We start from the raw sequence: 13,403 nt of genomic DNA on the forward strand, positions 1-13,403 counted from the left end.
TATAGAAATCAAATAACCAAACAGTTTTTAAAGGGACTAGTAAGAAATAAACACAATAAAAAAGTTTCAGTGTATTTCTACTATTACCATAATATAATAATAATGTATTTATCGCAGATTCTTGGTCATTCGTAGAGGATTACAAATATACATACAACTACAGGATGTCGGTTCTACCCCAACATTTTTTTCAAACAAAAAAACAACAATGGCTCAAACTCGTCTTCAACGTTGAGTTATGAAAGGTAAACAGAGTGCGTACAAGAAAGTTGATTTAAATTTTTTTTTCGGTTAAAACGATAAAATCTACCAAAAAAATTTAAGGGTTGTGTATAAGACACGACCACGATGACATTGAAAATGCAGCCAGTTTTATGAGCAAGCAATATTATCCGTGGCCAAATTAAAACCCCTTATGCCATCGACTGTTTCAGAACTACATACAGGCATGCTATTCTTCACTAGAGATAATTGTTGAATTTTTAAATTAAAATCAATAACCTGTAGTTAACAAATTCAAGTTTTAAAAAAAAAGTTTTATTCAGATCCCCGAAATGGGAACATAAATTATTGATGCTCACAAACAAAACCTTACATCTATCTTTAAATACCTGCTATCAAATTAAATGTTTGCAAGCACGATAGAAAAATAACAGGTGAAGTTTAACATATGTATCTTTATATATTCGGTGGTTTAATTAACATTAACTCTGAAATGTTCTATATTAGGGGTCCTAAAAAGAACCATTTTAAGGGAATCATTCAAATTAACTCTTTTGTATGTGGGGTCCTGAAAAGGACCATTGGTGGAATCCTGAAAAGGACTATTTGGCCTGTGTTAAGCCAAAGAGGACCAAGCGCCATTTTGAGACATATTCTCTAAAAACGCTATTGCATCTGATGTAGTTCTAATAACACCCACATTTATTTATTTCTGGGAACTCAAATAGCAAATGAAAGGATATAAGTGTTCATAAAATTTCTATGTTAATGGTAAGTTATTCAAAAATGAATTTTGGCATGAAAAACATCAGAAAAAAATGATGGCGCTCAGTTCGGTTTGGCTTAACGCAGGCCATTTGTGGGATCCACAAACACGCGTGCCATGGAATGAAAAGTACTAAACTAACTAAGGGCTTTTGGTTTAACAAAATAACATGTGGAATAGAACAATTAGTCAGATGCAAAAAAAAGTTTTCCATCTATTCCAGCCGCATGCCACTTACATCAGATAAATATTTCAAAATGAAAAGAAACAACCTTTCCCTTCAGCATCTAATATGAAATACTGATAGCTAAACGTGACATCGGATTTTATCACTTTCGCACTGATGATGGAAGGACTGCCTTCATGCAGAATAACGAAAAAATATTTGCGGATTTTTCACATCCTCCGATTTCTATAATATTGCAGACTTTTGGATTTGGTTTGGTTTTCGCCAATTTCAGCATGGCAATATACTTTTAAATAGCTGTACATTTTTGTATTATTTCGGAAGGAATATTTTAAACAAATCACAGATTGTTGTAAATTTCAGATTGTCCATGTACACGCAAGCAACAAGTTTCGAATATAAACGGCGGAATTAGGTTATTGCTGTCATTGTCAGGAATTTTTCAAACTTCATTGTTGGTTATAGCCCTTAAAAGGGCTTTTAATTTACAAAAATAACATGCGAAATGGAACAATCAGTCAGCCGCAACTACGGTTTGCCGTCTCTCCCAGCCGCGCGCTACTTACATCGGATAAATAATTAATATTAGAAAGAAACAAACAACCTTCCCTTTCAACAGATAATTTGAAATACTGATAGTTTGAAACGTGACATCGGCTTTTATCACTTTTGCATTGTTGATGGAAGGATGGCCTTATTTCAAGGAGGGGTTTTTATGCACATAGTACTTACGCTAGTCTTATTACTTAGTTGTTTTTTACTTCATTTGGGTTAGAGCACCGCTTCTCGACACCCCACCAGTGCTGGACCATCCACACGAAGTGGCGATTTCTGTATAGCAGTACGAAACATACACAGCAAAAAAAAGTCGTGTAACTTTACGTCTTGCCAGATGCACATAAAAGGATCGTCCCAATTCACATAAATTTACATGTAAAAATGTGAGTTGTTCGGCTTTTCCTAGGTGATTGAGCCTAAGTTTTACATCAAAAGAGTCACTATATAATTCTAATATCATGTAAAATCCTAATATCGGATGTAAAAATACTTCGTTACGTTGTTTACGTCAAATGTAATTTTCATTTTTTCTAAGAGTGTAGTTATGGGCCGAGAAGTAGTGCTCTTCCCCTACAAGGACAATCTAGGGTGCAAAGTCCAGATTGTCCAATTAAATGGGCCCTTCGGCTCCCTTGTGCCATTCAGCACTACAACTCGGCTCCCTTGTGCTATTCAGCACCTCAACTTCTTGAGCCCGTTGGTTCCCTGTCCAGTGCCATTCAGCACCGCAACTCCTTTAAGCTCCTGGACTCCCTTCTCGTACCACTTAGCACAATTTCCTCGTTAAGCCATTCAGTTCTAGAACTACTCGGTATGGTCCCCGACCATAAAACCTACTCTGACGAAAATTCCACGACGAAGGAAGTTCTCTCGAAACCGAGCTAACCACCCCGCATCCGGCTGGTTGAACGACGACATATACCTGGTACTCTGTCGCGATCTAGTCGACTAGTTCGCGGTGGTAAATCTAGTCTACTCCGGCGGAGATCGTTGTTCGCTGTTCATCACGCTATTCCTGCTGTACGGCGGTTATGATCGGCGCCACTAGTCTTTTGACCGAGTTCCACGTGTTTACGTTGCTTATCATTCTGTAGACGACATTCTCCGGGTTGATTCCCGGCCCTCCCATTTCAAGCATCTCTCTGTGTGTCGCTTCGAACCTCGGACAATCGAAAATAACGTGCTCCGGTACAGTGTTTGTAGCAACTGTGTTATATTAGTAGATCAAAACTGTAATTAAAAGATTTTATGGTCACCGCAACATATATATTTCGTTGAATTGATTTCTTGGTGAAAATGAAGCAGCAAGTTTTCCCATTTTTATTTTCACCGAGAAAAATCAACAAGTTTACGAAACAAAACTGTAATTATCGTTAAGTTTTAGTTCTTACATTTCATTTCTACAAGTACTCATTAACTTACAGATTTCAGTTTCGCTCTCCGTTAGCCTCATGTAGATATGAAACTATCTAACACACGCTATTTTCACTTTTCTCTGCCCTAGTAACAATGGAGGTTTTATGACGCTCTTGAAGTCTCTCTTAAAACTTTGATTGAACTTGTAGTGTGCTATAAAACTTAATTTGTTACTTGGGTGCGCTTCCATAACGTCATAATACTGATATTGACAGAACCTCTACATATTTTCCCGCAACATTAAACATACAGCTAAAGTGGTTTACACCGACTTATCTACTGCTTTTGATAAGCTAAACCACGACATCACTATAGCAAAAATGGAGAGATTTGGAATAAATGGTAGTGTTTTGCAGTGGTTTCGTTCTTACCTCACAGACCGAGAGATAGCGGTTGTTATAGGAGATTGCCAGAGCCCTATATTCACTTCTACGTCAGGAATACCTCAAGGAAGCCACTTGGGACCATCGATGTATCTGATATACTTCAATGATGTACATTCAATTCTGAAGACTCCACGATTGTCCTTCGCGGATGATCTCAAGATTTTTCGCATAATTCGCTTAATTGAAGATTGCAGATTTCTCCAACAGCAGCTTCAAGCCTTTGCTGACTGGTGTAACATGAACCGCATGTATGCAAACCCGAAGAAGTGCTCGGAAATATCATTTTCATGGAAAAAGGATCCGATCTTTTTTAAGTACCGTCTACTAGAAACAGAAATCGAACGCGTCAGTCACGTGCATGACCTGGGAGTGATTCTGGATTCTCAACTTACGTTCAAACAACACGTCTCCTATGCAGTTGGTAAAGCTTCTCGAGCGCTAGGATGCATCTTCAGGATAGCCAAAAATTTTACAGATGTTTATTGTCTCAAATCGCTGTACTGCGCTTTATCCCGATCATTCCTAGAGTACTGCCCTGAAGTGTGGAGCCCAAACTACAATAACGGCGTTGAGAGAATTGAAAGGGCTTTGGTATGCCTGTTGGTGTATAAGACTAATAAAGATAGTCTTTATCCAGCAGCAAAAAGGTCGGCCATGCTCACCGTAATATACTCCCGACCGTAATCCTTGTAAGAAGCAACCCTACCCAGTGTTACCTTTGCTTTGCTATCATCTCCGCTGCTGCTATAACATGTAATATCATTCACACACCTATCTCAGTTAATGTAAAAGTAATTTGTTTATCATTGATAAAAAGCTCTGCAACGCTGTGCTCAAAAAGAAATAATTCACTATTCTCAGACCATTTTTGTTGTTAATTTGGTACTTTTGAACCAAGTAAAGATGCGAATACCAATTTATACGCATCTCATCGGTTGTAAAATGCGTAATTGAATAAATAATATAGCACCCTCTCTAATGCGGCCAAGATATGCTCTTTATTACTCTACATCAAACTTTAAACTTCGCCATTTAAAGTACACGTGTCATAAATAATATAACATCCGCACACGTTATTGTATTTTGATTGTATCTCAGGTTGCATTCGACATACTATTGGCAAATTGGCACTACGACGAATATATATTCAGATTCCACATCTTCCACACCTGGGAATTTAAGACGCTTCACAAGTCATGCACACAGAGAACTATCCCTCCATACAGGGAGTCTAGGGAGATTTTATCAATCATATCCTAAATAAAACGCTGTTCATAAATAAGCCCTTTGTTGGAGCACCCAGATTGCGAGATTCTTGTTAGATCCGAGACGGACGCAGACATAAAACAATTGACAACATAAAACATTATTTCAACTTCATTTCAGAAAAGCAATAAAAATTTATTCATGATTTCCTTTTTTTTGCAATCCTTGACATTCCCATCGGATTCGTGTTGCTTCTTTTTATATTGCAATTGAAAAATATTCCTCAAAATCCGTTGAAATTTACCGCACACTTATCTCCTTTCTGCCAATGTTCTTGCAGTGGAATGGTATTTCTGTTCCTTTTCCCAATATTTCAGTTGGTAAGTTTTTACGTAGCTATAGGTGGCGATCCAAAGGAACTTCGATTAGGCATTGTGAACGACGAGGTCAACAACATTCAAGAATGTTTCAACAAATCATTGATCACTACCTCATTCCATAGCGATTACGAATGCGATCTTTTTAAGGCATCCTGTCGGTTTCTGGAACATCTCAATCGGACTGTTGCAATACAGGTGAGATGCAAAAACATTATATATTAAATAAAGTGATCATCAACCAAATAGTAAGAGACGATAACTAATCCGCTACACAATGGTAACTGTAAGTCAGATCCATGCTCACAAATACACTCTTACTAGAGATTGCAGATTGTATAGTTTACTACAGTATCTAAGTTAATCTTATAATTAAGCTTATAATTAAGTTATAACTCGTGTTTATAGGAATATTACGTCGATTTTGAAAGTGCTTTCCGAGCTGCCAAAAGTGGTAAAGTTTGGGGCTTTATTTACTTCAAAGACAATTTTACGGAATCTTTACAAGATGTGAGAGACAATGTTCGCGATGCAAACCCGGGTTCTTTCCTAAGTTCAGAAATTAAAGTCTATCTGGACAAATCGGATCAACAAGTGACATTCTACCTGGAGAAAAAATTGCTTGAAACATATAAGCATTTTGCCGAGACCCTGATGACAGAGTGTAACCTACCAAAACAGCTGGCAAGCATCCCAATGAGCTTTGAAGAACCCGTGTATGGAACTTTCGATGATGAATTCACCTCTTTTATGGCCCCAGGAGTAGTCATGACGTAAGCATGTAAATATCATATTATCCCACAACAAATTAACATTAATCGAATCAATCAATCTTCACAGAATGATCTTCTTCCTAGCCACACTGATCACAGCAACGATATTTATCTCTGACCGGCTAGAGGGTATATGGGATAGAACATTAGTTGCAGGTAGGCACGACGATTGTACTTAACTTATACTTGAATGCACATATTTTTCTAACGATTGCTCATTTTTCTCCCTGCCGCGCATGCATACAAAATCGCAACAGGCATCACGGCGCTCGAGTTACTACTAGCACATATAATTACGCAAACATCGATTATGCTGTTGCAATGTGTTGAAATTATTCTACTCGCGACGTTCGTTTTTGACGTGCAGAATCAGGGGAGCAACGTAACAGTCGTTGGTCTGCTGATGCTGTTAGGCTTCGCTGGAATGCTATACGGTAAATACTCAGAATATTACACCAATGGAAATAATTAAATAAGTCTCGTATGTTTAATTGTTTACATTTTTTGCACGCATTCTATACAAGTGGCGAAAAATCGACATCATCTTCCACACTATAGGACGGCGTGATAAACATGGGTTAGAGGACCTAACACGTGTTTCTAATTAGTCACTCTCGTACGTTCTAGCACCTATCAATCCAACGCACAGTAATCACTATTTTTACAAAAGACGGATAAAATCTCAAAAGTTGACCGGCTTGATGTATTTTTTAACGTAGAATACATTTAAGCTTTCATGGGACCGGTTTCAAAATTTCGAGCGCGTCAGTTTTTGAACGCCAATAACTTCTGTTGTACTGAATGAAATCACTAGATTTTTGCACTATATGATTGCAAATATGTCCCCTAATGAGAAACTAATTCCGTAGAATGTACGACTAGTACAAATAAGGAAAAAATCATTTCGCAGCGCTCTCTGAAAAAAACTAATTTACAAGACAACGGAAGAACTATAAATGCTAAATCACTACTATCCTTCCGGTGCTGTCATTTGGTTATCGCCCACCGTACCAGCAGTGTGAAGCTGTGAATTGCACATCAATACGGACAGTAAAAAGAAGCCTTTATCGATTTTCGGCAGTGTAATCAACTTGTCCTTTGTTAACAAATTTACCTCTTTTGAAAGTGTAGCGATGTAGCCCTTTTCAGAGCTTTAGCATGAAATAAGAACACCAGGTTACCCTTGATCGTTGAGGTATCTTTGATCACTCGAAACTTCGTAGATTGCTGATTTCGCCATAATAAAATGAGTTTTACTCCAAATATAAAAAATACTGATTTAATATACATTCTGAGTATTTTGTTCGATTTTTGGTACAAAAACTACCAACAAACGAAATTTTACTTTATCTAAAATCGTAGATTGTAACAAGAATAATTAATTCCAAGCGGGTTTATATTATTCTTCATAGTCGAATGCAACAATGTTCTCTATAAGAGCTGGCTTATTTAAAAAAATGGTGAAACTAGCTCGAAATTATTTCCAATTATCTCAAGCATCTTTTCTGAATTTTAAACTTCTTTAGGTGTTAACTTTTGTAACGAATAAGGTGTTAGCGGGTCATACTGACCCCGATTCGAACTCAGTTTTAAGACACATTTTCAGCTAAATCTATATGAACTTGTAACCAAATTGTTTGTTAGACTTTCAATTTTAGGTTTCTGGTAGGGTAAGGTGGGGCAAATCCGACCGTTGGATAAACCCGACCCCCCCTCTGTTAACGAAAATCGGAAGCACTGCGCGAACTAATATCAATATTGTCGTGTAGAGCATCGAAAATAATCATAATGTTGGCATGACAGCATTTTATTAGTCTACATTGAGATGCTCAAACGACAATAAGTGTGTTTTTACAACTTTTGATTTGATTTTTGTGCGTCATTGACTTCAGGATATTTCTAAAGTCCTGCAACGTGCATAGAAGAATTTTGTCTAACTTTTTTCATAATTTATTTTAATTGCATTCGTAATAAAAAAAATGACTCGATGGGGCTAATCTGACCTCTAAATAGTAGGTAGGGTAAATCCGACCGCTTTTTTGCAAAGAAAATGTTTATTTTTCAAATTGAAATATATTTTATTATCATTACTTATTATTTTTTTACGCAATGGTTCATAATTAACATTAAATTTTTTTTTACACAATGGCTCATAATTACAAACGAAAGACATAAAAACGTGATGAATGCATTATTCGTCGAGGAATTGCTCCGATGCAAATGGGAATATCTTTACGTGCTACTACTCGTGATTTTGACATTCCAAGATAGACATTGAATTCCATATTCTTCATGTTACAATTCAATAACATAACATCAATTGATTTATCATTGAAAAACCATAAAATTTGGGTAATATCTGTACTAAATTTACCAAAAACATTAGCGGTCGGGTTTACCCCACCATTTTTAAAAACAGCTAAAATGAACTTTTTCGTAAAACGCTTGTAGCTTAAAATGTTTCCATTATGCCAATAAAATGCTATACATAGAAAGTTGCCCAAAAGTCTAACATTTAATTTGGTATATAAAATGACTTGATCCGTTGTAAAATGAGCATTTGACAGCCAAAATCATTTACTAGGTCGGATTTGCCCCACCTTACCCTAAATATTACCGTTTAAACCTGGTTGGCCAGTGGGAATCGGTGCCGAATGGGGTCATGTTTGGCATACATAGATGTATGCAGAACCGTTATTATAAATCGCAGGTTTATTGACAGAATACTAATAATAATCACAAACAAAACAAAAATGAGAATGTATATATCAAATGTGTATATGATACTACCGATCTTTCAAGAGAACTACAGACTTCCAGATCCAGTTCCGGATCTTCCGGAAGCTCACTACGTTACCAATGGAGTCTCCACTTCAGTCACAAGTACGAATTTATGTGAATGATATTCCGAAAACTATTTTCGGAAAATTCCCAGAGTTGTATGACAGGGTTCATTAATTGGTCTGTTCAACGTCTGTTCCAGATCTTCCGAAATGTCATTATATAGCCAATCAAAAACATGTGTAGGTTATAAATATGAACTCATTCAAATGAGAATTCAAGAAACATTAAAAAAACACCTGGTTCTAAGACCAACTTTAAGAATTGATTAGTTCAGCGAATGTTCCGGATAGGATAAATTTTTCACTCGGAGCTACGAATTTATGCCAATTCAACGTGAACAAATGTTTTCGAAAAAACTTCAGCATTCTAGAACTAGATTCATTAATTAGCCAGTTTTACGGACGTTCCGGATCTTCCGGACGGGTGATTTTCACGTAGAATCCAGGGTTAGTATTTGAATCAGAGTATCCATATCATTTTAGATAGGATTTTATATAAGCTTTCAAGAATATTAAAAAACTTTGGGATCAGTTTCATTGATTGACCACAGTGTCGCTTGTTCAGTATTTATTGTACCGCCGGAAACGGTATCTGAGCCATAAAGCGAAACACCCAAGATCGGTCGTATCATCACATTCGTTTTCGAGCTCTCCATCGAGACAGAGGTTGTTTTTTCTAGTCCGTAGTGCTGTGTGAGGCGATAAAGAATAGTGTTAATCCGCATTCAAGGTTATTTTGCTAGTTCGGTTCGGTCCTCAGTCTTTTGTTCGCGTGTGAGGATTAAACAATAGCCAGCTGTATAAGCTGGATCGGTTCGTCGTTGGACACCAGTTTAAAGCTAAGTGGTTTTTGTCTTTTGTAACACATTTATTGCTTTCTTCCGTCTGCGCGGGCGCTGACCCCGTGCGTTGACGTTTTCTATGGTTCCCTCTCCGGACGGTCAAATGGAAGTTGAATCGGGTTCAACTTCTAAGGTTCCCTCCCCGGCCCAAATGCTATCCAGAACTCTCAACTGGTCCATTTGTGGTCTTCTTTCGGCCCAAGACTAAATCACTGAATCTTCTTCAGATATCTAGAGACCTGACGGAACGGTTCTCGGCTGTGACCGAAATTTCAAAGGTCCGCTCAGACAAGATAAGAGTGTTGCTAGCCAACTCAAAGCAGGCAAACGATATTGCTTGCTATGCGCACTTTACGCGGGATTATAACGTGTATATTCCAGCTGTAAAAGTACAATTCGAAGGCGTCGTAACCGATGAGAGTTTGACGTGCGAGGATCTGCTGAAGTACGGGGTTGGCCGTTTCAGAGACCGCTTACTTCAGCCAGTGAAAATACTTGAGTGCAAACGTTTGCACTCAGTAGTAGTTGCGGGGGATGGGTCAAAAACGTACCCCCAATCAAACTCTTATCGGGTGACCTTCGCTGGTACCGCTTTGCCAAATTTCGTCCTCTTGCACAAGGTTCGTCTGCCTGTGCGTCTGTGTGTGCCGCGGGTCATGAATTGCACAAAGTGTAAACAACTGGGTCACACAGCCACCCATTGTAGCAATAAGGCCCGCTGTGGAAAATGCGGGGAGAATCATCTAGATGATTCGTGCAGTAAGCAAGCCGAAAAGTGTCCGTACTGTGCGGAGAGTCTGCATGATATCTCGGCATGTCCCGCGTACAAACTACGCGGGGATAAACTGAAACGTTCCCTTGCGGGACGATCCAAACATTCTTTCGCAGAAATGTTAAAGAATGCTACGCCACCATCCTCAGCAAACATCTATACTCACTTGCCTCCTGACGAGGGCGAGGCTGGTAACCCACAAGAGGGAACATCTACTAGGGTGCCTAGAATTTATAGGAAGAGGAGGAACATTTCCTCTCGTAAAGTTCCTTGTAAAGGCCAGAAGGTGTCCCTTGACGGGGCTCCGAAAGTGACATCTATTGGAAGTGTTGCAACCAAACCGAAGCAATTAACTCCTGGTCTCGGAGGATTAAGCTCAGAGAAGGAGTTCCCAGCACTTCCAGGAACATCAAAAATCCCAAGTGTTCCTTTGTTTCAGTTCGAGAGTAATCACAGCACTGGAATTATAAAACTCTCGGACATAGTGGACTGGATAATAAAAACTTTCAATATTACTGATCCTATTAAAAGTCTTATGTAAGCTTTTCTCCCTACAGTGAGAACATTTATGAAGCAGTTGACTGCTAAATGGCCCCTCCTCTCAGCGGTTGTATCCTTCGATGGATAACTCATCGAACGAGGTCACGGATTTGATCACTGTTCTACAGTGGAATTGCAGAAGTATCATCCCGAAAATCGATTCCTTCAAAATTTTAATAAATAATTTGAGTTGCGATGCATTTGCATTATGTGAAACTTGGTTAACTTCCGACGTAGATCTCAACTTCCACGACTTTAATATCATTCGCCTGGATCGAGACACCCCCTATTGAGGAGTGCTTTTGGGGATCAAAAAGTGCTATTCCTTCTACAGAATTAACCTTCCCTCGATAACAGGTATTGAAGCTGTCGCTTGTCAAGTAACAACCAAAGGCATAGCTTCCATATATATGCCCCCCAACACCGCGGTTGGGCACCGACGGCTACAAGACATCTTAGAATCCCTGCCAGCACCGCGACTAGTTTTAGGAGACTTTAACTCTCACGGTACAGCATGGGGTTGCCTCTATGATGATAACCGGTCTTCCTTAATTCAGGATCTTTGCGATAACTTCAATTTGACAATTTTAAACACGGGTGAAATGACACGGATTCCTGCTCCTCCAGCGCGCCCGAGCGCCTTAGACTTGTCCCTTTGCTCAACATCGCTGCGGTTAAATTGCACGTGGAAGGTAATTCCTGATCCCCACGGCAGCGACCATCTGCCGATTGCAGTCTCAATCAATAACGGCTCAAGGCCATTGGAAACAATCAATATTTCGTATGACCTCACACGAAATATCGATTGGAAGAGCTATGCTACCGCGATATCCGACAACATCGAATCTACTCAAGAACTTCCTCCGGAGGAAGAGTACAGCTTTTTGGCTGGCTTGATTCTCGACAACGCGAATCAAGCTCAGACTAAGCCAGTACCCAGCGCGAACATACAAAAACGCTCTCCTAATCCGTGGTGGGACAAAAAGTGCTCAGACGTGTACGCGGAGAAGGCCGCCGCGTATAAGACCTTTCGGGACGACGGGTTACCCGCTAGCTATCGACAATATGCGACGTTAGAAACGCGAATGAAGAGTTTGATGAAAGCCAAGAAACGTAGTTACTGGCGCCGGTTCGTTGACGGACTAACGAGAGAAACATCGATGAGCACTCTTTGGGGCACGGCCCGGCGTTTGCGAAACCGAAACAGTACTAACGAGAGTGCAGAATATTCAAACCGTTGGATATTCGATTTCGCCAAGAAGGTTTGTCCGGATTCCGCCCTGGCACAGAAGATTTACCGCGCCGCGTCTCCTCACGATAACGCGAACGAAACACCTTTTTCGATGGTGGAGTTCTCACTTGCTCTCTTGTCGTGTAACAATAAAGCTCCGGGGCCAGACAGAATCAAATTCAACTTGTTGAAGAATCTGCCTGACTCTGCCAAGAGACGCTTGTTGAACTTATTTAATAAGTTTCTCGAGGCTAACATTGTCCCACTTGATTGGAGACAAGTGAAGGTCATCGCCATCCAAAAACCAGGAAAACCAGCCTCCGACCACAATTCGTACCGTCCGATCGCAATGCTATCCTGTATCCGGAAGTTGTTCGAGAAAATGATCCTATCCCGCCTCGACAATTGGGTCGAAGCAAATGGCTTACTGTCAGATACACAATTTGGCTTTCGCAAAGGCAAAGGGACGAACGATTGTCTTGCGTTGCTCTCAATTGAAATTCAAATGGCCTATGCTAGCAAAGAGCAGATGGCATCAGTGTTCCTAGATATTAAGGGGGCTTTTGATTCAGTTTCGATCAACATTCTTTCAGAGAAGCTGCACCAGCATGGTCCTTCAGCGACTTTAAACAACTTTTTACTAAACTTGTTGTCGGAAAAGCACATGCATTTTTCGCATGGTGACTTATCGATATCACGATTTAGCTACATGGGCCTTCCCCAGGGCTCATGTCTAAGCCCCCTGTTATACAATTTCTACGTCAACGACATTGATGAATGTCTTGACAATTCCTGCACGTTAAGGCAACTTGCAGACGATGGCGTGGTGTCTGTTACGGGACCCAAAGCTGTCGATCTACAAGGACCATTACAGAATACCTTGGACAATTTGTCTGCTTGGGCTATTAAGCTGGGTATCGAATTCTCCAAGGAGAAAACTGAGCTAGTTGTATGTTCAAGGAAGCGTGAACCAGCACAACTACAGCTTCTATTAATGGGTCAAACTATCGCTCAGGTCTTCACAATAAAATATCTAGGAGTCTGGTTCGACTCGAAAGGTACTTGGGGATGCCATATTCGGTATCTGAAACAGAAATGCCAGCAAAGGATCAACTTTCTTCGTACAATAACCGGAACATGGTGGGGTGCCCACCCAGGAGACCTAATAAGGTTGTATCAAACAACGATACTGTCGGTACTGGAATACGGATGCTTCTGCTTTCGCTCCGCCGCGAACATACATTTCATCAAACTCGAAAGAATTCAGTATCGTTGTTTGCGTAT

At 39.7% G+C, this 13,403-nt stretch overlaps 1 protein-coding gene across 1 annotated transcript in view; it reads left to right on the forward strand.

Annotated features, from left to right (window-relative positions):
• The window catches only part of LOC131677891 (ABC transporter G family member 20), a 113,793-nt gene that overhangs the window by 52,408 nt on the left and 47,982 nt on the right, over positions 1–13,403 (forward strand). The window contains 4 exon segments of the mRNA XM_058957983.1: positions 5,082–5,316; positions 5,527–5,891; positions 5,959–6,047; positions 6,149–6,325. Coding sequence (XP_058813966.1) covers positions 5,082–5,316; positions 5,527–5,891; positions 5,959–6,047; positions 6,149–6,325 — 866 coding nt within the window.

The sequence above is a fragment of the Topomyia yanbarensis genome, chromosome 1 (assembly GCF_030247195.1).
Source record: "Topomyia yanbarensis strain Yona2022 chromosome 1, ASM3024719v1, whole genome shotgun sequence".
In the NCBI taxonomy this organism is placed as follows: Eukaryota; Metazoa; Arthropoda; class Insecta; order Diptera; family Culicidae; genus Topomyia; species Topomyia yanbarensis.